The 25,669-nt window shown below is 43.2% G+C and overlaps 1 protein-coding gene and 1 long non-coding RNA gene across 4 annotated transcripts in view; one reads left to right on the forward strand and one right to left on the reverse strand.

Annotated features, from left to right (window-relative positions):
- The window catches only part of LOC122707359, a 44,246-nt gene extending 29,688 nt beyond the window's left edge, over window positions 1-14,558 (forward strand). Inside the window, exons 2-3 of the long non-coding RNA XR_006344816.1 lie at window positions 5,128-5,284; window positions 14,432-14,558. This is a non-coding gene — a long non-coding RNA (uncharacterized LOC122707359). The remainder of the gene's footprint in view (window positions 1-5,127; window positions 5,285-14,431) is intronic.
- The window catches only part of DENND1B (DENN domain containing 1B), a 278,593-nt gene continuing 259,672 nt past the window's right edge, over window positions 6,749-25,669 (reverse strand). For all 3 annotated transcript variants that reach the window (XM_043922760.1, XM_043922761.1, XM_043922759.1), the window contains 3 exons: window positions 15,619-15,695; window positions 14,449-14,665; window positions 6,749-12,798 (listed from right to left, as the gene is read on the reverse strand). In XM_043922760.1, coding sequence (XP_043778695.1) covers window positions 12,298-12,798; window positions 14,449-14,665; window positions 15,619-15,695 — 795 coding nt within the window. In that variant the 3' untranslated portion in view covers window positions 6,749-12,297. The remainder of the gene's footprint in view (window positions 12,799-14,448; window positions 14,666-15,618; window positions 15,696-25,669) is intronic.

Raw genomic sequence — 25,669 nt, forward strand, 5'->3', positions numbered from 1 at the left:
TGGTTGATCTGCATATATTGGAGAACCCTTGCATACCTGGAATACATCTCACTTGATCACAGTATATGATTCTTCTAACGTGTTTTGAATTCTGTTTGCTACTCTATTATTAGGATTTTCTTTCATCAGTGATATTGACCTTTACTTTCCTTATTTTGTTATATCTTTGTGTGGTTTTGGTTTCAGGGTGATGGTAATATCGTAGAGTGAATTTGGAGTGTCCTTCCCTCTACAATTCTTTGAAAGAGTTTTGAGAAGGAAAGGTGTTAGGTCTAACATAAATGTTTGATAGAATTTGCTTGTGAAGCCATGAGGTCCTGGACTTCTGCTGGAAGATTTTTAATTACTGTTTCAGTTTCATTACTTGTGATTGGTCTGTGTATATTTTCTAATACTTCCTGGTTCATTTCTTCCAGGTTGTCCATTTTATTGGCATATATAGTAGTCTCTTATGATCCTGAGATCTGCAGTGTCATTTGTGATTTCTCCTTTTTCTAGTTTTATTAATTTGAGACCTATCCAATTTTATTTTGAGTCTGGCTAAAAGGTTCATCAATTTTGTTTATTTTCTCAAAGAGCCAACTTTTATTTTAAGGGTATTTTTAACTTTTTCTTTTTTCTGTTTCATTTATTTCTGCTCTGATTTTTATGATTTCTTTCCTTTTGTCAATTAATTTGATTGTAACTGCCTTACAGTGATGTGCTGGTTTCTGCAGGACAACAGCATGAATCAGCTCTAAGTATAGAAATACCCCCTCCTTCTTCAGCCACCCTCTCACACCCCCCACCCTACCCCATCCTTCTAGGTGTCGCAGACCTCAGAGTTGAGCTCCGTTTCCTCTGTTATCTATTTTAAACACGGCAGTGTATACATGGCAGTGTCACTCTGTGTGCCTCACCCTCTCTCTCTCCCCGCTGTGAATACAAGTCCATTCCCTACGTCTGCCTCTCCATTCCTTCCCTGCAAATAGGCTCATCAGAACCATTTTTCTAGATTCCATAAATACGTGCATTAGTATATGATGTCTGATTTTCTCTTTCTGACTTCACTATGTATGACACTTTGGGTTTCTTCACATCACTACAAATGACCCAATTTTGTTCCTTTTATGGCTAAGTAATAGTCCACTGGACATATGTACCACAACTTCTTTATTCATTCATCTGTTCATGGACATTGAGATTGCTTCCATGTCCTGCCAATAAATAAAGCTGCAATGAACATTGGGGTACATGGGTCTTCTTGAATTATGGTTTTCTCAGGATATATGTCCATGAGTGGGATTGTTGAGTCATATTATAGTTTTATTCCTTGTCTTTTCAAGGAATCTTCATATTGTCCTCCACAGTGGTTGTATGGGAGTAGGGAATGTAAAGTTTTCTCCATACCCTGTACACATTTATCGTTTGGAGATTTTTTGATGGTGGCCATTCTAACTAGTGTGATGCTGCAGTTTTGATTTTTGTTTCTCTCCATACTGAGCGATGTTGAACATCTTTTCATATGTTTGGCCATCTGTGTGTCTTCTTTGGACAAATGTCAGTTTAGGTCTTCTGCCTGTTTGTTGATTGGGTTGTTTTTCTGATATGGAGCTGCACGAGCTCCTTGTATATTTTGGATATTAATCCTTTTTCAAAGTTGTTTTGTTTGCAATTATATTTCCCATTCTGAGGGTTGTCTTTTCATCTTGTTTATAGTTTACTTTGCTGTGCAAAAGCTTTTATTATGTCCCATTTGTTTGTTTTTGGTTTTGTTTCCATAACTCTAGGAGGTAGGTCAAAGAGGGTCTTGCTGTGATTCATGTCAAAGAGTGTTCTATGTTTTCCTCTAAGAGTTTTCCAGTTTCTGGACTTACATTTAGGTCTACAACCCATTTTTTTTAGTTCTTTGTGTATGGTGTTAGAGTATGTTCTAATTTCATTCTTTTCAGTGTTCCCAGCACCACTTATTGAAGAGGCTGTCTTTTCTCCATTGTATATCCCTGCCTCCTTTGTTGAAGATAAGGGGCCCATAGGTGTATGGATTTGGGGGGGAGCGGCTTTTACCTTGTTCCATTGAACGGTATTTCTGTTTTTGTGCCAGTACCATATTATCTTGATTACTGAAGCTTTGTAGTATAGGTGAAGTCAGAAAAGTTTATTCCTCCAGCTCCATTTTTCTTTCTCAAGATTGCTTTGGCTATTCGGGACTTTTTTGTGTTTCCATACAAATTGTAAAAATTTTTTGTTCTAATTTTGTGAAGAATGTCATTGGAATTTGATAAGAGACTACACTAATCTGTAGATTGTTTGGGATAGTTTAGTCATTTTCACAATATTGATTCTTCTGATCCAAGAACATGGTATATTTTCTTATTTGTCTTTGACTTCTTTCAGCAGTACCTTCTGGTTTTCTAAATACAGGTCTTTTGTCTCCTCAAGTAGGTTTATTCCCAGGTATTTTATTATTTTGTTGCAGTGGTGAATGCATTTTTTTTCTTTTTTTCTCTTTCTGATTTTCTGTTGTTAGTGTATAGGAAGGCAAGGGATTTCTGTGCTATAATTTTGTATCCTGCAGCTTTACAAAATCATTGATGACCTCTAGTAGTCTTCTGGCAGTATCTATGTACAATATAATGTCATCTGCACAGTGACAGTTTTACTTTTCCAATCTGGATTCCTCTTCTTTTTCTTCTGATTGCTGTGGCTAGGACTTCCAAAACTATGTTGAATAACAGTGGCAAAGAGTGGGCACCCTTGTCTTGTTCTTGATCTTAGAGGAAATGCTTTCAGTTTTTCAAAATCGAGAATAATGTTTGCTCTGTGTTTGTCGCATATGGCCTCTCTTATGTTGAGCTAGGTTCCCTCTTTGCCTACTCTCTGAAAAGTTCTTTTCATACATAGGTATTGAATTGTGTCAAAAGCTTTTTCTGTATCTATGAGATTATCATGTTTTTTATTCTTCAACTTGTTAATATGGTATATTACATTGATTGATTGGCATATATTGAAGAATCCCTGGGATAAATTCCACTTGATCATGGTGTCTGGTTCTTTTAATGTATTAATGTTGGATTCTGTTTGCTGGTATTTTGTTGTAGATTTTTGCATCTATGTTCATCTGTGATACTAGTCCCATAATTTATTTTGTGATGTCTGGTTTTGGTATCAGAGTAATGGTGGCCTCCTAGAATGAATTTGGGAGTTTTCTTCCCTCTGCAAGTTTTTGAAATTGCTTGAGAAGGATAGGTGTTAAGTCGTCTGTAAATGTTTGATAGAATTTGCCTGTGAAGCCATTTGGCCCTGAACTTTTGCTTGTTGGAAGATTTTTTAAATCAGTTTTGATTTCAGGGCATGTGACTGGTCTACTCATGTTTTCTATTTCTTCTTGGTTCAGTTTTGGAGGATTGTACTTTTCTAAGAAATTGTCCATTTCTTCCAGGTTGTCCATTTTATTGGCATATAGTTGCTCATAGTAGTCTGTTATGATCCTTTGCATGTCTGTTCTTTTTCACTTCTAATTTATTGACTTGAGTCTTCTCCCTTTTTTTTCTCAATTTGTCTCACTAAAGTGTTATCAATTTTATCTTCTCTAAATACCAGCTTTTACTTTTATTGATTTTTGTCACTGTTTAATTTCTTTTTCATTTATTTTGCTCTGATCTTTATCTGTTAGTGCTTCCATTTCCCCCCGTCTATTTGCCATGAAGTGATGGGACTGGATGTCATGATCTTAGTTTTTTGAATGTTGAGTGTCAAGCCAGTTTTTTCACTCTCCTCCTTCACACTCATCAAGAGGCTCTTTAGTTCCTCTTCCTTTTCTTTCATTAGGGTGGTTTCATCTGCATATCTGAAGTTGTTGATATTTTTCCTGGCAATCTTGATAGCAGTCTTTTAATTTTCAACAGATTTACCTACAGCTTATATGAGTGTAAGCAGAACAACTTGAAAATCCTTTCATAACCTTGAAATCAAAACGCCCAGGAACCTTTCATTCACCTTACAGATGATGGTTAAAAAATCAATATTAAGCCTCCACAACAACCTCCAAGAATAGTGTTGCTTTATTTTCATACAGTATGTTCTTTTGCTGTATGTGTATGGTCACATTGTTAAATATAATTATTATTGATGAGAAATAATTTTAATTTGCTGTAGTTTTTTTTAAAGACAAGTTTCAAGCACCTAGCAATTATCCTTTTCTTAGAAATTCAAGTAGTTTTCTAACAGTTTGCCATTAAGCTTATCCCTTATGTAGGAAGCCTGTAATATAAAACAGAGCACTTCTCCCTAACATTTGTTTCACAAATTGAGATTTCTGCCTAATGGGTTGTATCCAATTCAGACATTTATCAAATCTCTGAAAACTCAGCTCAATTAAAATTATTTAAGTTTATATTTTGGAGGAAACTGGATAAAATACTGAGTGAATACCATCAGTGTATTTTGATATTCCAATCTGAGTCCTCAAATTAGAAACTGCAACTACAAAAAGTAATTTGTAAATTTGAAAAACACTGATGTTTAAATGGTGTTACTACAAAACACCATGAATATGAAACAGTCATCATTTTAAAAGTAGGTTTGATTTTAAAGTTAGAAAACTGAAGAGTAAGAAGTTTGTCTTGAATGTTGGTTCTTGAACATGAGCAAAAATGTTGAAGTACTAGATAAACATGTGGCAATTCTGACAAGGACATTTAGAGACATATTTTCTCTCTCAATGTCCTCAAAATGTTCTCAAAACCCCTACATGTCAGTAACAGGGGCAATAAAAAATTCATGGTGTGCCTTTCCTTGTCCTCAGCATCGCTCAGTCAGCAGGTGTTCCCTTAGTTACCACGCATAGTCAAGGCGGTGCTCACCCATCACTCTCGGAGGTGTAAACAAACCCAAGAGGAAGGAAGGGGAGAAGAGGAGGGAAAGATGCCACAGATGTGTGTGCACACAACGAAGATTCGTGGAAATTGAATTAATTGAGCTGGGGAGGCAGAGGGGGCAATTAATTAATATCATCTTCCAAAAAGATATCGGGTACTCAAAAACTTCCCCAATGCATTTTGTCACGAAGGCTTGTCTCAATACTCGCAGGAGAGAACGTGTGTTAGGCACACCCCTTAATTTCCATCCTGTGTTCCTGCCCCGCAGCATGAAGCTGGATCCCCGTCAGCCTCCCATCCCAGCCAGCCTGCCTGTTGCTATGGATACGGACGGTACCACTTGCCTCCTCGGTTCCTCAGTTCCTTCCTGTCTACAAAGGACTGATCTCAGCATCTACTCCAGAAACCCTAGGAGCACCATCCAGGTTTGTTTTTTTCATCCTTTTGTAAACTGCATTGTTGGTTCTACTGAAGAGGTAGGTTCGAGAGCCATGGGATTCTATAGAATGTAAGATGTTTCTAGTTCTGGTTTATGATTTTATGCTCTGAACACCCATCCGTTCAAATGAAATCAGATACTTAGGCACTCTCTCTCAAATTGCAGTTGTCTTTTGGTATCACAGGGGCCGAGGGCAAGAGTTGGTCTTAGGTTCACACCCTCTCCTGCCAAATCCAAGGATTTTCAAGTCCCTCACGTAAAATGATGTGGTAGTCCTGTATAACCTATGCACATCCCCCGTGTGCTTTAAATAGTCTCTGGATTTCCTGTAATACCTAATCAGTGTAAGTGCCATGTAAATAGTTGCCAGTAGGGGAAACATTTAATTTTTGCTTTTTGGAACTTTCTTGAATTGGTATTTTCAGTCTGGGTTGTTTGAACCTGTGGTTATGGATCCTTGGGTACAGAGGGCTGACTGTATGTGGCAGCTGCAATGTACACAAAGGTTTCTTGACATTACAAATTCATTCTAAGGACAGACAGTTCTATTTTAAATAGAGGAATATTCAGGGAAATCAGGTGACAGGACCAAACCAATGGCAGAACTTGGGGAAGGTCTTAATTCACCTGGAAACTTCCATAGTACACTATTTAATTTTTACCCTATTAATACTGCATTTTCCATAAATGTGTAAAGTTTTGTGTGTTCTATAATTCACTGTCACTTTTAGGCAAGGAGATTCTCACTCACGGCAAAATAATACTCCAAAAAGAACACTCTCATTTTCACATAAGGAAAAGCCAGCCGGGTTTCTGTATCTGCATCTGTAAAATTAAAATTGCATCATTTTTCTCAAGACACTGAGAAAGGTACTGAGATCAGCCTCTGTGATGGTAGCGGGTGCAATGTTAAAAATTAACAACCCATCAAAGTTAGCTTTATCTTAGGATTTCAAGGATACTCTCTCTCTTCTCAAGGGCAGACCTTTGCTTCTGTGCAAAGTTCAGCACATCATTCCCAGAAATTCTGCACCCAAGGGAAACTTCATGCTTAATTCAAGTTTGACTTTTGCTCTAGGTGGGCCCTTGAGAGCCCCTGGAAATCAGCGCACCTTCCCATGATGGGGAGAGCTGTTGATGCATTCTACCTCCTGTCTGTCCGTCCACGGCTCTGACATGAAGGTCAGTAAGTCCTGGTCTGGCTTGGCTTCTAGCCCTGCTCTGCTGACCTTACTGACACAGACGTACCTCTTCTGTCATTTCTGAGCCCGGACATGAGACACTGGCCGCCTCCCTCCCCAGCAGACCTGCCAGCAGGGCTGAGGCCTGGGTTTGCGCTGCAGCAGTCCTAAGACTCTGAGACGAAGAGGCAGGGGTCCCTGTGACAGTTCACTGGGAACTCTGATGGGAGAGCTGGCCAGTCGTTACAGAAGAGTCAGCAACGGGCGGGTTTGATTATGACCAACTTTATTTTCAACCTGCATTGTTGGGCACTTCATGGTAATGTGTTGTTCATCCAATATTGACTTTTGCATATATTTTTAAATCCCCCAAACAATACTTTTACACAGTGTCCTCCCGACAGTAGTCAAGGTCAGAGATGATTTATCCTGTAGCCTCAAGGATGCGAGGACGACGGCACACACCTCGGTGATGGCAGGTGTGTGCAGGTACGTCATGTCCAGCACAAGGCCCAAGCGAGTCAGTCCTTCCGGACAGTTATTCGTTTAAAGCAAGAGAAATAAGCTTTGGAAAAGTTCCACTTTTAACCTCATATGTACTTTTTGTGTAAAAAGCTTTATGCATTTTAAACTGTAGATGTCATGCAGTTCACATTTGTTTGCTCTAAGTACTAAATTGAAACAGATTCAAGAAATCTCATTTTTGGTATATGATTATTTGGTGGAAACTAGACCATCTGAAGGATGGTGACTCAATACACACGATGAATCCAGGATGCACAGAGTCAAATTTTGTCCTGGAAGTTATGTAATATACCAAAGGGCAGAGGTGTCAACGTACCTCAACAGGGCTCTCTTCTGAGACGTGGAGTAACACAGAGACGAAGAGGCTCAGAGGTGTATCATATCAAAGAGGTAATCATTTGTGACTTAGCAATCCTTTATGATAAAAGACTGCTATAGTTTAAATTACTTCATTTAAGTCTGGTTTGAAAAAATACAGCTTTCTGGATAGAAAGCGTCTGGTTAAGTTTGCTGTTCAGTACCTTGTTCTGTTGTTTTTTTTTTTTGGTATGTTTGCATGTCGCATCCAGAGCTACAGATTTTCCACAGTGCTTTTCTGCCTCATTCAAGTATAATAGAAATCTATAGAAGCTCTAAGGTTAAACAAACTGTACATTATACAAAAATTAACTTAATTTACAGACAGTCAAAAAGTATTGGCAATGCCCTTTATAAATCTTACCAGAGATGCATCACAAAGGATATTACAGTCAACATAATGGTTCGGTCATCACCGTACAAATGCCATCTCAATTTACGTGATACAGAACTGAGCATTTGTGAAACGTACAAATGAAGAATCAGCATTTTGCACTATATACATTTCTTTCAAAGTATTGTCAATACTAATCTAAGGTTCGGGATTTTCTTATTGCATATTCATTGTTGCTGAGGCAGTTAGTTATGATACAATAATGCAATATTCATAATTATTTTAAATAAAAACATTTCTCCTGCCAACAGTAAAAAGTTTTTTTTTCCCCAAAATCACATGGAACATTGCTACATACAAGTTTACACAAATACTGAAAAACATGACCTTAAGGTATCTGCTTGAAAAGCAGATGTGCATATTTATATGAACTAAATTATGCAAGAAAAAAAATATTGCACAAAATCCTATATTGTTTTCAAGATAAAATATGCTTCTTTCTAAATACACATAATTCCCTATCTTGACCAAATCAAAACATTGACTGATTTGCTCAAAAGAACTCGGCCTCTTAAGATTTAAGAAACAGACACGAACAAATTCCTGGGCTAGACAGAGGAAATGCTGACAGTTTGTAAGAAACCATCTCCTATATGAAGAAGTGCTTTCGGGGAATTAGGTCTGGGGTTCATTTTACATCCTTTCATTATGTTCTGATCTACAGCTATCCACCCAGAATCAGGATCCTGTATGTGAAACAAAATGGAATTCACATTAGAAAATTTTTTCATGAAAATAACCTTTTCCTGAAAATCCAGATATTCTAGAAAAAGAAGAAGGAAGATCTACTCATTACGAGAACAGTCACAGTTTTTTTTCCTCTTCACCTTATTTCAGAAGCGATGAATTCATTAGCATTCCTGGGTCTTGTTTGTTAGGATACAAGTACAGACTCCACAGCAGACGTCGCAGACAGCTTTTAAGTGTGTGGGGTGCGGAGGAAGTGTTTGCAGAGAATGCTGTTATCAGGGTAAAGACAGCAAAAACTCCCTGCCGTCAACAGGCGTCCACACGCTCAGTTCTTCCTGAGCGGAGTGGAGAGACTGGTCCCGGGTGGTCCCGAGGGGCCGCGTTCAGCACCGAGCCTTGCTGCCTGGGTCCAGGGGAGCAGAGGGGGCCGGCCAGCCAGCTGGACGAGAACACACGGCTTCTCAGAGCCTCCGAATCTGTCCTTTAGGAGCAGGTCTCCGAGACAGCAGCATTCTTGCACGTCGTATGACAGTGGAAAAGGGGTTCTGTACTGAGAGCATGTTTTAGTTTGAGCAGCTTTAAAAGGCTTTTTTTTTTTTTTTTGGTGATAGAATCTTGGCTGAATAATTCCTAAGGAAAATATATTATCATCATTGTTGTTATTAACAGACTTGCAATTCCTTTTCCTTTTCATTAGCTCCTGCACAGCAGGGACTAGGCCAATTCTTCTATTTCCCTACGTCCACAGTTACTGTACCTTGCCTATGAACAGTACCAAGAGTTGATAAATATTTCTTAAATGAGTTATTAATTTTTAATCAGAGAAATAGTCATGCTTTATTTTGGTGCCTTTCTAAAATAGGCTAAAGTAGGTAGCCATTAAAATATACCACTTAACGACACTTAATGAACCAAGAGTTCCTCAATGCACATGGGACTCTGCTATCCTCTGAAATGCCATGGATGCAATACCTCTGGGGTGAAAGATAGAGTGGGTTTGGGGAGCATGGTGACTGCCTAGAGGCTGTGTGAAGACAGGCCCCAGAACCAAGGGTCGGACTCGTTTATACAGTCCCGTGTAGGACAGGTGTTGCTCCGTCCGGGGAGAAAAATTCAAACAGCAGGGGAGTTCACACATAGTAGAAAATACTGTCTAGTTAGAAAACATGAACACAGTAAGGACAGAGAACTCTCCTTTCAGAGCTCACCGCCATGTCCCTTCATTCCCCCTACAGCCACCAATACAGGGGAGTCTAGCCTCAGAGCAGACTTTGAATACTCAAAACGTTAACGGTTTAAAATATGAATGCTTGCCGAGTTTTTGTTTTTAATGTGGACTATCAGAGCTGATTTTGTGTGTTAAAATAAGGCACAAGTGCAGCTTAAAAATACCTTAACACGAATGTGGTTTGTCAGGGGGTGACTGTCCTCACCACACAGCGTGGTCAGACATCTGGGGAGGTGACTAAGAGAAGAACTCACATTTCTGAGGCCCTGAGGCTTACTGAGCGAGTGGACTAAAACCCAGATTCTGTCAAGGCTACGCTCACAATGATCCCATTCTCCAGATGGAGAATTCTAAAGGAAAAAAAATGCCTCATTCCAATATTTGTAGTCAAGGGCTACTTTACATTCTTTTCAAAAATTATGAAGAATATCTGACCGGCAGATTGACAACCAGAGTGACAGTTTTTCCTCCTCATTTAAAATAGCTCTTCTGATAAATGGACTTCTTTGTTATATACTTAAATATAAAATGGAATTTTGTAATGAGTATATAAAGGCAAAATTTAACAAGAACCTTGAATCTTACTTTGGTGTTAAAAAAAGGATTACAGACTTTCACCCTTAGTACTTACAGAGTTCATCCTTATAAGGAAAACAAGATCTGCCTTCCTTCATAAACATGAATAACTGTCCTCTCAAAATATATCCATTTAGATTTTGGAATCTACCTTAAAAAAGAAAACCTTGGTTATTTTCTTCAAATTAGTTAAAGACCGATCTGAATACGTATTTTTAAGCAGTGCTTTTAACAAAACCTCTTCAGGATCTTAACTGAAAATTATTTCAGTAAATATTTTAGAGCACAGTTTTGATGGGAGTTCTTGACTGCCTTGTCAAACCTTTCCTAAAATAAATTAAGAAAATAGTCAAGATTGGGGATGCATGGAGTACATGTACTGAAGGAGCGAACAATCGAGGAAGCACAGCATCACTGTTGTTCACTCCTGATTATTCCTGTCAGTCTAGCCAATCATGACGCAATCAATGCGCGATTCCTTCTCAGAACTTCCAAGTGTGACAGTGAATTTGAGGGAGGAGAGACCAAGTCCCATGCAGAAGAACTGCAAGCAGTGTGTGTGGATACCGCGCGTCAGACCGGAAGCACAGGCCCCGGCCTCAGGGAGGCCGTGCTGGTGTCTCCTCCCCGACGGCAGGAGGCCCGGAGGGAAGGCGCGGCTTTCCCGGGAGGAGGCCGACCAGCGCTCCCTCAGCCAGCGGCTGACCCCGGCCAGCAACGTTTGCCAGCCGCGGGGGCAGGCGGGGGCGAGGAGACGGCGCTTTTCTGCTGGGAGCCCCTCCCCGGGACCCACCGCCCCACCGCGACCACGAGGAAAACGCTGGACAGGCCCAGCAGCGGCGCATCCAACAGCAGACCTGACCTGTGCTCCTCGGAACCGCCCAGGTCGTCAGAGACCGGGAGGGTCTAGAGACGGTCACATCCAAGAGGAGCCTGAGGAGGTATGACAGCCATGGGCAAGGTGGGCCCGGCGCGGGATCCCGGGACGGACACAGGGTCTTAGGGGAGAACCAAGGAATCTGCGTGAAGCATGGCTCATGAACTGTGCAGACGCACTGCAGGGATACAGGGCCCTGAACACCGCGGCCCTGCTGAGTAGGGAGAGGCTGCCCTTGCTCTGCACGGGGCCTGCAGACCTACGACTTGCAAAATATAAAGTCAGTTATTTTAGCGGTAAGTCTGCGATGTCGTGAAGCATTCTGATAAGAGGATTATTAGTTAGGGGAAAAACAGACAGGAACATTTTTCTACTAGGACACTTTGTTTCATCTGGCTTTCTGGGGTGACTCCTAGTTAGCGAAGGCAAAAAGAGGCTGTGAAGAAATTTAAAGTGTCGTTTGTAAACAGCAGTCATTACTTTCACATTGTAATTCAGCACTTCATGTATTTCGCTGAGTGACAGGTATGTCTGTGTGTACCTTTATACTTTTTGGAAAACATGGCTGCAATGTCCACAAGAGAGCTTTTTAAGTTTGAAAATATGAATTCTGTCCTTGATTTGATGATCGAAAAAGGCATTATTGCTCTGCAGAACACATAACTTATCTTTCAGAATTTACACGGAATCCCATAAATTAGGTAAGTATGCTTAATATAGGCTTAGGATTAAGGCAATTAGTGGGTCAACAGGTTCAGGCTAGTTCTGATAGGTTTTGATATCTTGGCCAGGTCATGCTCAACCAGGTTAGTACAGTAGCTACTACTGGTTATGTGCAAGGGTTAGATGCATACTTAACTTAAATAGGTGGCGTTAAGCACCAAACACTGGGAAATCGGATGCTCAATATATACTTTCAACATACACACATACATACAAACTCATACCTGACTGAAAAGCACAGTAGGAGAATTAGCTTTACGTTTAAAAATCAATGGGTCATCGACATACTACGAGACAAACGCGCGGACGGGGAAGTGTCCCAAATGAAAACTTCAGACAGCAGAAGAGCCGCCTTTCTGACCAGCCCTTGCTTACGACGCGGGGCGGTGGGCTCCTGAACGTCTCCGTGGAAGGCTGGGTGCCCGCGACGGGCGCTTCGTTCGCTGACTTAAGCCTGGTTCCCGCTTGCCCGCCCTCCTGAGATGTGCAGGTCTTGTTGGAAAGCAGACGTGATGTGACACAAGGACACCACCTCCTGAAGCAGCCCAGACCCCGCTGCGGTCTCGGGGGCGTCTTGCCCTTCCTTCTCCCAGGGAACGCACGTGGACAGGCGCCGCCCCAGGCCGGCCTCCGCCCCGTCGCCCGCAGTCGGGCTCAGCTTTTCGTTCCTCTCTGTAGGGGGCGCTCCGGCGCCTGGAGGGGGGCCCGGCTGCCCCTGCGCCGGGGCCCGGCTCTCCGCGCCAACGCCAAGGGGTCGCTCGGCTGCCTCCTCCTCCAGGATGAACAGAGGGTCAGTGCCCGCGCCGGAGGACAGCCGCTTCCTGGGCGACGGAGGCAGCTGCCGGCCGAGCAGGGCGCTGTCGTCCTGGCCCCGGTGCCACCCGGCCTGGTCCCCGGAGCCACTGCACAGCAGGGCCAGGTCGCTCTCGCTGGGCGCGTTGGATTTGTTCTAAGAGGAGAAACGACACGTTTAGAAGAAATGGAAAGAAACTGTGGCGTTACTTCAGCAACATTCTTTTCCCATTCTGAAATCATTCTCGTGCAAGGCTGGGAACTCGAAGTCCCTGCCCGAGGAGACGCAGCCGCGACGGTGGGTTCGGAACACGGCCCACAGCCCAGGGCTCCGAAGACAGGCACGGCCTGAGACGGGCACGTGCAACTGTCGGCTGCAGAGTTCAACCCGGACGGTGAGTGTCGGCCAGGATGTGGAGAAGAGGGTGGGAGTGTAAACTGATGCAGCCACTTTGGACATCGGTGTGGACAGGCCTCAAGAAATTACAAACCGAACTATGACGTGCTGCAGCCAGACGCAGTACCCCCACTTCCGGGTGTGTGTTCACTGCAGCACTGTTCGCTAGAGAAGTGAACACTGGTGAACAGCTTCACATACAGGGAAGCTGTGGGAACAGCTAAATGTCACTGACGGGTGAATGGATAAAGAGAATCCGCTGTGAATATCACTTAGAAGGAAATCCTGCCATTTGGGATAACATGGGTGCTGCTAATGGCACAGACAGTAAAGAATCCGGCAATGCAGGAGACCTGGGTTTGAGCCCTAGGTGGGGAAGATCCCCTGGAGAAGGGAATGGCCACCCACTCCAGTATTCCTGCCTGGAGAATCCCACGGACAGAGGAGCCTGGCACTCTATAGCCGATGGGATCATGAAGAGTTGGACATGATCCAGTGACAAAGAAAACACCAAGGATGGGCCTGGAGGGCATTGCACTAAGTGAAATGTCAGGACACAAACACTGCATGATCTCACTTCTCTGTGGAATCTAGTCAAGCTCATATGTGTAGAGAGCAGAATGGGGTGGGTGTCACTGCGGGGGGAGGGGAGGTGCAAGGAAGACCAGCGAAGCACAGGGACCTAGTATGCAGCATGTGGACCGAACTGCTTTGTGAAGAAGGCAGGTCTCAAGTACTCTGGTTTCAAAGAAGAGGAAAGAAAAGTAAGCTTTGCGAAGTAAGGGATGGCTAATTAGCTTAACTGTGGCCAGCACTTCAAAGTGTATGGGCAAACATCAAATTGTACATCTCAGATGTATACAACTTCTGTCATACTACAAAAAAGCTGAGAAATAAAAAGGATTTGCAAAGAAAATCCTACTAAATAACTCAAAGAACAAGCAAACTATTATATAATCAATGCCAAGATCCGTAATTATTATAGTCAGAACAGGGTAGAAATTACTCCACCTCTCTCTCTCTCGTGTTTTTAAAGAATCCAGTTCAATCTGCTTAAAGTCTTATTCATTTCTGAAACAATGCAGTGAAACATTACTTAAATTCATACCCTTCTAAAATGTTGTGAAGAGCCAAAAAATACAGGAAAAACATGGGAACATTTCATGTTTAAAAGTTCCCCAAAAAAGACAACTATAAAATTAGGTTGTAGGGAAATAATACTGCTTGACAAGATAATTTCAGTTAATGATGAGAAACACCAGCATTTGATTGGAATTTTGTTATAGAAATCATGTCTTAATGATTAACTCTTACGATATTTTTGGAGTTTTGAAACTTACCTTCATGTCGGCCAGCACAGTGAGTGTGAGAAAGTGTTCATTTAATGTTACAGGCTGGAAACTGACTCACCGTGGGCTTGTAATCTATCTCGTCCATCGACCTGAAGAAGTCCAGGCTCCTGGCCGCTGCCAGCTTCCCCTGGTCTGAGCTGTGTGTGCTCAGCGTGTCCAGGATCTCGCCCAGCAGGTCCATCTCCCCCGGCGAAGGAGCCTTTGCTCTTGTTTCAAGGGAGTCGTCACTTTCATAGAAGTAAGCAGAAGCTTCTTCTCCATCTTCAGAGGACAACCTGGAGAAAAACAGGACACGCGCTGGTGATTACGTGACCCGAACGCTATACACAAAGCAACCTCTCACCAACGACTGTCAACCGACGAGGGAGTTTTAAAACCAACGTGGTATTTCTGTGGAAGGACAGTAAAGTGAAGAACTGGTTCATGGCCAAACTCTTTATAGTGATGTACATACCACTTCAAACACGGGAAATCTTGAGTGTGAGCGCTGAGAACAAACAGAAGTTTACGGCTCCTTACCCATCTGGAAGCACAAGCAGGGCTTTTCACAGTCTGATTCTGGGGGGTGTGGGAGCGACAGCCTTAGAAATATCAGACTGAACATCTGGGACTTTCTACATTCTGAGTTCCCTTTCAGTACTTTTGTATGGTTTTTCTTTATTTCCTTTTTTGGAGAATGCATATTCCCTTATCCTTTATTTATTCCTATATATATCCTTTATATCTTAAATAAAGATATATGTAATGGGGAAAAAAGTTGATTCTGTCAAACAGCTTAAAATTGTTTTAAAGTTCAACACATAGTACTATTATTTCCCTTATTATTTGTTAATTTTTACCACTTTCATGAAATTTTCCTTTTCTGATACCTCCCATGGACTGAGGTCCCGCCGCCTCTCCCCCATATTTGGTTTGTTTCAATTAACTCCTCCCACTGTCCTGATGTTCACCTGCCCCTCTTCAGTCCAGGGGGAGGAGGGGGCTTCTGTTTCCCCTTGACCACTATCCTGGGTATTTCTGCAGACATCATTGCTTCCCAGTTATTTCAGGCCTATCTTGCTTTCCCATCTCAAGATTTGTCCCCCATGAGCCTCCCACTAGCCCTGGTTCCTCCTGCTGAAGACGAGACTGCAGGGAGCAGAACCTTTTCTCCAGGCATGCACATGCTTTGAAATATCCCTTGCCACCTAGAGCTTCGGCCAAACAGAGCACGCAACCCACGACTTACTTGCTGGCTCTCTCGGCGTCCTCCTCATCGTCAGCATCTAGGGCTCCGTCCAGGCTCTTCAAAGGCCTGAGCCGTGGCTGGAGAGAGGGATCGACACACTGGCATGAGGAGTGAGGATACTTTAAATACTAAATACTTTCAGAAACTTTAAACAGCAGTTTGATACTCGATATGGTAAGGAACGGCTTCCCTGGTGGCTCAGACGGTAAAGTGTCTGCCTGCAATGTGGGAGACCTCGGTTGGATCCCTGGGCTTGGAAGATCCCCTGGAGAAGAAGTGGCAACCCATGTCAGTATCCTTGCCTGGGGAAGCCCGTGGATGGAAGGAGCCTGGAGGGCTACGGTCCACGGGGGAGGGCCACGGTCCACGGGGGCGGGCCACGGTCCACAGGGGAGCGCTACAGTCCATGGGGTTGCAAAGAGTCGGACGTGACTGAGCAACTTCACTTTCTCACTTTCTCTTTCACACAATGAGGAATACTTCTTAAAGACACACGCATTCAGGGCTTTTGAATATTACCTAGTAACTTGGAGGATACCAGGCAATATTGGTCTGAATGCTTTCTTGCACCTCAAACCAATCAACAAAGTCCCTAGGATGAGTATATCAACACTTCTGTCCAGTCTGTCTGTCAGTCCCTGGTTTAGGAACCCTTGATTTACAGTCCCACCACCAAGCACTCAGCCTCCACTTTCTGTAATTATCAATACTTGCAGCCGTGTTTCTTTTATCCCCTATGACACTCTCCCTCACACCCAGTATTTTACAGCAATGCTGCTCAATCCTGAGTGTGTGTGAGTCTCTTGGAGATGGTAAAGATGTAGGTTCTGAATTTCTGCATCTCTAACTCTTCAGTGAGGTTGGTGCTGTTGGATTTGGTGGTCACACTCTGAAGAGCAAGGTTTTGAATCAAGTCCAGGAAAGCCCATCATTTCATCTGTAAATACTTAACTATGTATCTTAAAAGATATTTTTAGCATTACCAAAGTATCATGATCACACATAGTTACTAACAATTATTTAATATCTTACATTCCCTTCTTACTCCAAGTATATTTTAGAGAGTTTGTTTGGGCCAGAATCTCAACAAGGTAAGCACTGTATTTGGCTGATACGTCCCTCATCTCAGAGGATGACACCTTCTCCCTCCCCTCCCCCATGTCTTCTGGGACCTGTACTGTGTTGTTTTACCCTCATTTCCTATAAGCTTGCAATTACATCTGGAAGCTTGGCTAGCTTCCACGTCTGAGTTTTCCTCTGTTTCTGGCAGGAACTCCCGTAGGCGTTGGTGTGGACTTCTCAGCACGCCGCAGTGGGAGGCACAGTCTCACTTGGGGCGGTACCAGGACTGGTGACTGGCTTCAGGTGTAGGTGGCCTGGTGCATCCACTGCAAACCTTACCAGTCTTTTACTCGGTAGGTTTAGCATCCAGTAATTACACTTTTCAAAAGCAGTGCCTCTATATTTGCTTGTTGGGATTCTATAGAGAACTTTGTCGTATTAACTATTTGTCTATTCTGAAATACAATGTGCCCTGGAAAAAAACAGGGTAATTCCTTCTTTCCTTATATGTAACAATTTTTAGAGTGCTGAGCTAATGTCATAACAGTATGTAAAGGTGAGCCATGAGGGGGTCTTTAAAAATTATCATTTGTACATATTTGATATGGCTCCAACCATCACAGTTATTACTCTTGATGTTCAAATCTGTCCCATTTTTACACTATACCATAACCATGTTTTTTAAAATAGTAATCTTTTACAGATTGATCTTAAAATATATACAGGTTAAATTATGTGCTACGGGGTATTTACTTTACTTCAAATTAATCCAGAGTGGGGAGAGTGCATAAGTTTGGCACAGAAATAAGACTGTCCGTGAGCTGATCATTGTTGAAGCTGTATGAAGGGTACCTGGGAATTCTTAGAAGCTTCTCTTTATTTTTGTATGTTTGAATCAGAGAAGGACTACAGAAAAAACCACAGTCAACAAAATGGCAATAAGTACATGCCTATCAATAATCAGTTTAAACATAAACAGCCTAACTGCTCCAATCAAAAGACACAGTGTCATACTGAGTAAAGTCAGTCAGATAGAGGAAGACAAATATCATGATGTCACTTGTAGGTGGAATCTACAAAAACGGTACCAATACACTTATTTACAAAATAGAAACAGTCACATATATATAAAACAAACATGTTTATGGGGGTGGGGAAGAGAGAGAAAGGATAAATTGGGAGATTGGGAATGAAACATACACACTACTATACACAAGACAGGTAACTAATAAAGATCTATTGTATAGCACAGGGAACCCCATTCAGTACTCTGTAATGGCCTATATGGGAAAAGAATCTAAAAAAGTGGATGCATGTATATGATTCACTTTGCTATGCAGCAGAAAATAACAACATTGTAAATCCACTATACACCAATAAAAATTTTTAAAAATAAGTAAATAGCATCTGACAATAAAAAAATATATTTATGTGCCCAACATTGGAGCACCTAATTATATAGAGCAAATATTAACAGACGTAAAGGGATAAACTGACAGTAATACAATAATAGTAGGGAACTTACGTTAATGGACAGATCATACAGACAGAAAATAAGGAAACACACTGGCCGTAACACATTAGACCACGTGGACACGCAGAGACCATTCCACCCCAAGACAGAATACACATTCAGGTGCACATGAACATCGAACATTCTCTGGGATAGATCACATGCTGAGCCACAAGAAATCTCAAATTTAAAAGGACCGAAACCATATCAAGCATTCTTTCTGAACACACTAGTACAAAACTAGAAACCAATTACCAGCAGAAAACTGAAGAAGCAAAACTCATGAAGACAAAGCAACATGCTACTAAACAACCAATGGGTCAATCAAGAAATCAGAGAAAATATCAATAAAGCACCCTGAAATAAATGAAAATAAAAGACACTGTTCCAAAATTGATGGGATGCAGGAAAAGCAGTTCTAAAAGGAAAGTTTATAGCAACACAGACCTACCTCATGAAAAAAAAATTCATATAAACAGTCTAACTTTATATCTAAAACACCTAGAAAAAAGAAAAAGCCCTAAGTGAGTAGAAGGAAGAAACCAATTCAGATCAGAGTACAAATAAAATAGAGACCCTAAAGACAGAAAAGATCAATGAAACTAAGAACTAGTTCTTTGAGAAGCAAACAAAATTGATAAACCTTTAGCCAAATCCATCAAAGAAAAAAGAGGGCCCAAATCGATAAAATAAGAAATGAAAGAGAAGTTACAATCAATATGAAGGCTCATGGGACTACTACAACATCTCATATACCAACAAACTGGACAACCTGGAAGAAAAAGATACAGTCCTAGATACATACCATCTTCCGAGACTAAACAGGGGAAGAAACAGAAAATCTGAACAGACTAATTACTTACTAACAGTGAAACTAAATCCGTAATTAAAAAAAACAAAACAAAACTCCCAACAAACAAAAGTCCTGGGCCAGAAGTCTTCACAGGTGAATTCTACCAAACATTTAGAGAAGAGTTAACAATACTCCTCCTCAGAGTATTCCAAAAACTTGCAGAGCAGGGAATGCTTCTAAACTTAAAGGCCAGCATTACCCTGATAACAAAACAAGATAAAGATATTACAACATTGAAAATGAATTCTATTTTTTCAAGATAGAAAATTACAGACTAATTTTCCCGATGAACATAGATGCAGAAATCCTCAACAAAATACTAGCAAACCAAATCCAAGAATACATTAAAAGGATCATATAATGGTTAAGGGATTTCTTCTAGAGATGCAAGAGTGGTTTAATACCCACAAATCAGTCCATGGGCTAATGAGTGAGAGAAAGGAAAGAATAAATGGAGAAACATGTCTTGCAACCCCTGCTGGGGATGTGTAGTAAGTCTCTCCAGAATTCTGGTAATTAGCAATGTTATTTGGGACTTGCAGTTATCCCTTGTGGCTCAGGTGGTAAAGACTCAGGTGGTAAAGATCGACCTGGGTTCAATCCCTGGGTCGGGAGGATCCCCTGGAGAAGGGAATCGCTAACCAATCGAGTATTCTTGCCTGGAAAATTCCATGACAGAGGAACCCAGTGAGCTATACAGTCCATGGGGTCACAAAGAGTTGGACACTTTTACAAGTTTAAGGTATATGAGTTAAACAGAAATCTGGGAAATGGCCTAGAAACACAACTATCACTTAAAAGATTATTTCTCTGGGAAAAATATATTTTACCCATTCCCTCCAGAACTCACAATATATATATCACAATCCTCTGATTCTAAAGACAAGCCGTTGTTATTATTACACTGACCTCTGTGTACACTTACCTTTATGCCAGCTATGGGTGTTGCATTTAATTTTTGATTAAAAAGAAAACAAAAATCTGAAACTATGAGGGAGCTGGGACTTTATACTGCTATTTAACAAATCATCATTGACTGTGCAAGAAGATAATAAACACGTAACTTAATATGTACGTTTATAACATACTTTGCAAAGCACTCTCTTTCACACACTGGGCTAGGTTCTAAGAATATAGAGTTGAGTAAGGTTGAGTCTCTTGTCTTTAGCAGCTCTAATGAACCCCACAGTAAGTCTGGAGGAGCACCAGGGAGGCCCCATCACTGCTCAAGGTCACACACCTTATCAAGAACAAGAACCAGAAAGAGGAATCTGGTCTGCTGCCAGCCCCCTGTTCATCTTCCACAGCTTGTTTTCACATTCTCCAATCTGCCTGCTCATACCGTAGGTTCTCAGTTACTGTTTCGCTAACTACAACTTTTTCTTTTCTAATGAAGCTCCTGCTTTCCCACAGTCTAAGTCATTTAAATCATAAGCATTTCGCAAGTACCTCCGAATTTAGTTTTACATTTTCTAGCCAGGCCAGGGTTCTATCAATTTCTACATACACAGGGGTGTTAAACAGTGTAACTTATCATCATGAGTTACGTAAGTTTTCACAAGGAATGAAAATTAGAATGAGAAACAAAACTGGTTAATATAATGCTTTGCTTTCTATGAGTGTTCAGTTTTGGCTAAGAAATAAGCTTCTAATTAGCAGCTATCACATAGGTATATTCAGTAATTCGTTAGGAACTGCTATCTCCATACACAGTATGAAGAAGTAACAGTGTCCAAACCCGCAGTGAAGGTGTCAACTGCTTGACTACTTCATATCACATAACTGTTAAGGTCACACACAAAAAAATGAGAAAATAATTACACTCTGATCAACATTAAGACAGAGGGAAGTGAAAGCATATGTAACAAAAGCACCATCAGCTCCGGAGCTCACATGAACCCCGAGTTTCTCTCCATTACCGTTTCTGGTGGGTCTGGACTTGGGTACAGTGCTTTCAGAACTGTCTCCAGCACACCAGGGCCATACGGCACAGGCAGAGCCCTGGTCCCGGTTTTATGGACGGAAGTCTCTGATGGGTAACTGGCAGGAGGTCCACTGAGACTGCAGGCAGTGCAGCGCGTGCCCTTCAGGTGTGGAATCACACAGCCGAGTCCGGACACCCTCAGCGGGACTCACAAAGCACAGGTGCGGCATTCCTGAAAACCTGAGCACCGAGCTAGACAGCAACCGGGCGACGACCAGGCAGCAAACACAATCTCAACACAGAGAGACGGAAAATATACACATTTGAGTAGGACAGACTACAGTTTTTGAAAACCTGTGCGTATTATTTTTCTGACTATAATGATTAGTAGATGCTAGTGGAATGGATTTTGTATACTGTAAGTACTCAGAGAAAACTATTCTCTTTCAGGTCTGGATAGGAATTTCACAGGAACGGGTGTACAGTGGCAGAGTTCCCAAGGGCCAATGAACATTTCATCATAAGTTATTACCTAGAACTCCCTGAAATACGTGCCAAGACAGTCATTTAAAAAAAAAAGTTGCTCAGTCGTGTCCAACTCTGTGACCCCACGGACTGTAGCCCACCAGGCTCCTCTGTCTGTAGGATTTCCCAGGCAAGGGTGCTGGGGCGGGTTGCCATTCTCTTCTCCAGGGGATCTTCTGACCCAGGGATTGACCCCGGCTCTCCTACACTGCAGGGAGATTCTTTACTGCCTGAGTCACCTGAGACAGTGGTAATAAGGCATATAATTGGGAAGTAGGAGCTTTTTTTTTTTTTTTTTAAAAAAAAAAGGGTGAAACAGATTGAGAAAGCTATAAGCAGTCAACATAGAGAAAAAGTGATAAAAAAAATTAAGTTGATTTCTGTTTTTAAAAAATCTGTATAAATATCATTTTCAAATCTGTGCCCAAGGACATGACATGGTACCTGGAAAACCAGCCCGTGTCCCAGGCGGCCCTCCCCACCCCAACCCCCGGTCACCTTTGCATCTGCTCTGTGCCGTTACAGAAGCTGCTCTCCTTTCTGTTCCATAGATTTTATGAAAAAGGGGAAAGACTCTTTTCCTTTTTGATCAGGGTACTACTAATAAGTGCCAGGTTCCTTTAACTTATTGACAAAAGGAGGAGGCTGTAACCCTGTGTTCTGTACCGCTCACCTCTGGGGAGCATTACTAGCCTGAAATGACAGTTTCCGCGTGTCCATAAAGTGAGCAGTGGCCCCTGGTTCCCTCTGCTCTGACCCACAAGACATCACCAAGGCCCCACCTTCCAGTGCCTGGTACCCGCCAGTGTCATTCCACCACAGGGCCTTTGCACGGACTGCTGCCCCTGCCTTCAAGCCCCCCTTAACGCTGGTCCCCTCCTCCCAACCCCACTACCTCTGTCACCACACATGTCTCGGGTGTGTAAACCTGTAACTTACCACCCGCATCTGAACCTCCTTCCTCTTGCCTTGTAGAGTGACCGTCTCTGAACTGCTGACAGAGACATCTTTTTAAAGCTACCATATGACCCAGCAATTCCATCACTGGGCTTATACCCTGAGAAAACCGTGATTCAGACAGACACATGTGCCCTGGGTTCACTGCAGCACTATTTACAGTAACAAGGACATGGAAGCAACCTAGATTTCCATTGGCAGACAAATGGATCCTGAAGTTGTGGTACACATATATATGATGGAATAGTACTCAGCCATAAAAAAGGGGCTAATGTGAGTCAGTCGAACTGAGGTGGGTGAGCCGAGAACCTGTTGTCCAGAGTGAAGGAAGTCAGAAAAACAATCATACATTTAACACATTTTTATGGGATCTATAAACAGAAAAATGGTGCAGATGAACCCATTTGCAGGGAAGAAATAGAGATGCAGATGTAGAGAATGGATTTGGGGACACGGGGCTTAAGGAGAGCGTGGGATGAATGGAGAAAGTAGCACCAACATACACACACGACCACGTAGAACAGAGCTGGTGGGAACCCGCTGTGTAACGGACGGCCCAGCCTGTGCCCCGTGACGACCTAGGGGCGGGGCGCCGCGCAGGGAGGGCGCCTACGTACTTAGGGCTGATTCACGGAGCTGTACCAGAGCAACCAACACAGCGCCGCAAGGCACGCATCCTCCAGGTGAAAGGATAAATGAAGGCAGATAGGACGATGCTCTGCTCCTCAAAGAAACCCTTCAGTGGCTCCTCACTGCTTTCAGGGAAAACCTCCTCCTCCTCACACTGCCAACCATCTCCCCTCCCGGGCGTGCATGTGTCCGACAGCCTGGTCCCCGAGGGCAGGCACTTGGCTCATTTCTCTCTCAGCCCCTCAGGACCACGCTGCGTGGGGTCCACACTAGCGTCAGGAAATCTGCAGAAGACGTAGAAAGGAGCTGAAGATGACGGCGGGTCCTGTCGGCACAATCTGGATGGTGCCGGGGAGGCCTTGCGTATGTGTGTTCACAGGGCTCTGTGATGTTCACTGCCATTAACGACCCGCCCAGGATACAACTGCATCACCTGTGCAGCCAAGGCCTTGTCTGAAGCCACCGCTGTGGACCAGGGGCTGTAGACGCATGGAGCCCATGCCTACGGATGCCCCTGCCCCTGGAGAACCGCATGGTCCCCGCCTCACAGCCTCAAGGGTGCCTTGCCCAGTGGACCAGAGAACCTCGAGGAATTCACCCCCATCTGTCTCTGTTTCAGGTGAAACAGATATTTCCCGGAGAGAAAGCTTTCTTGGGCTTAGTTTCCTAACCTTCAGGGAGCAAATAAACAGACTTTCATCAGCCCCATCTGAGACTTCTCATGAAAACTTACGGAAAGAAGTCAGATTCTGTGGCCTCAGCTGGTCTACACCAAAGGGCTCTAGGTTCACAAAGCTCTGGCGTAAATAATCAGGTCAAATCTAATGAAAACAGCCTTCTTTTTGTGATTGAGAATAATCTCTGAGGTCATGATGATCACAAGAGGGGAGACTGTCAGGAAAACTGTAAAAGATCCTGAAGTGGGCCCGATTGCTGCTGTCCTTTCCTGGGAATGTTAGGAGTGCCGCCAGGCGTTCCACGGCAGGCTTGCCAGATGCTCCAGAGGTCTGCAGCGTCCACAGACACCGTTTATAACCCCACGGCCGCCAGAGGCCCCTGGCGGAGGCCTGATGGCGGCGGGAATGCCTCCTGTCCACAGAGACGCCCGCCCCGGGAAGCTGCACTTACTACGGTGCGGACAAGGGCGGTTAACAAGGGTTAGCACATGTTTCAGGACTGACTGCCTATGTGTCTGTTCTATGAACTACCTACCCTACCAGTGTTTTGCATCTTATTGGTTTTCTCATTAGCTAATGAACCAAATAAAACAAGGGAGTTATAATTTGACCCTTTAATAAAAAACTGTTCTTTGAATCAGGCAGTTGGTATCTCCTGGGTAAGTGACTACCTCCACAGTAGGGAGGTAGTTTCGGCTGAGTACTTCAATTCATTTAAAACTGATAAGAAAACAGTTCCATTCAGTCGCACAGTCGTGTCCAACTTCTCGTGATAAAAACACATAATGTAAAAACGATGGCACTATGCTAAGGGGCTGACCTGGGCATCTTCGGCATCTACGAGTGTTACACTCATTAATCCAGCAAAGCTCAGACAAACACCCTGTGAGAGGACAGCAAGCCCTGGGCTACATACCAGTGCAAGGACGACTGAGAACAGGGCTCCCTGCCCCCGTGGAGACTGTGATCTAGTCAAGGAAACACGACTTAAGCTGAATAAAGTAAGCCTACCAAGATGACCAAGGAGCATGTACTCAATTATGGCTGTCGTGAGGAATCTGACCTCATCAGGGAGACCAAGGGATGGCTTCGCATGAAAAACGTCTGAGCTGAGCTCTGAAAGGTCAGTAGGAATTAAGTAGGTAATAAGAAGAGGAAGTAAAACGTGCACAGGTTCTGTGGTGGGACGACCAGGGCAGACACAACAGACTCAAAGATGCTTATGGTGTCCCTGGGGTCAGAGCCTGGGTCAGAGCACAGGGTTACTGAAGGCCTGCTGGTCTTGCAGTTACCCTGCTGACCACTAGATGGCAGGTGCATACTAAGAAGGTGCGAGGCTGGACGCAGGTCAGTTCCAGGCAGGTCACAGGAAGTGGGGGGGATCAGAAGCCCAGCAGGGAAGAGTGGGCGGGGAGAAGGGGGGGCGACGGTGGAGGCAGGGAGAGACCCCGCCTTTCAGACCCGGATGACGGAGGGCAGCAGAAAGCCGCTCATTGTTTCCGGGGACCTCCTGAAAGCCGCTCTGCGCTCCAGGGAGGGAAGCAGCAACCACACCTCATTGAAAACATTCTCAGCATCTCTTCAGCCACGAACGTCCACCAAGCCCCCACTGCGCGTGCGCTGCCGTCTTCTGCGCTGCAAGGCACACAGGAGGAGACAATGTTCCCGCCTCTCGAGATTTTTTTAAAAGGGTGAAAATGCTGAATACTGAATGTAATAAAGCAGCTACAAATATCAACGCACTCTAACATGGATATAACTGCTCTCAGCATTCTGATCACAGATGAAAACTTATATAAGTGCCATTAGTACTGATCATGACTCACGTCCAACTGTAACATTCCTAATAAGTAGGTACTGTCAGCAGACGAACAGTACTAACAACACAGGATTGTGACTACGTCCTTTAA

This window comes from Cervus elaphus, chromosome 14 (genome assembly GCF_910594005.1).
Source record: "Cervus elaphus chromosome 14, mCerEla1.1, whole genome shotgun sequence".
Taxonomy (NCBI): domain Eukaryota; kingdom Metazoa; phylum Chordata; class Mammalia; order Artiodactyla; family Cervidae; genus Cervus; species Cervus elaphus.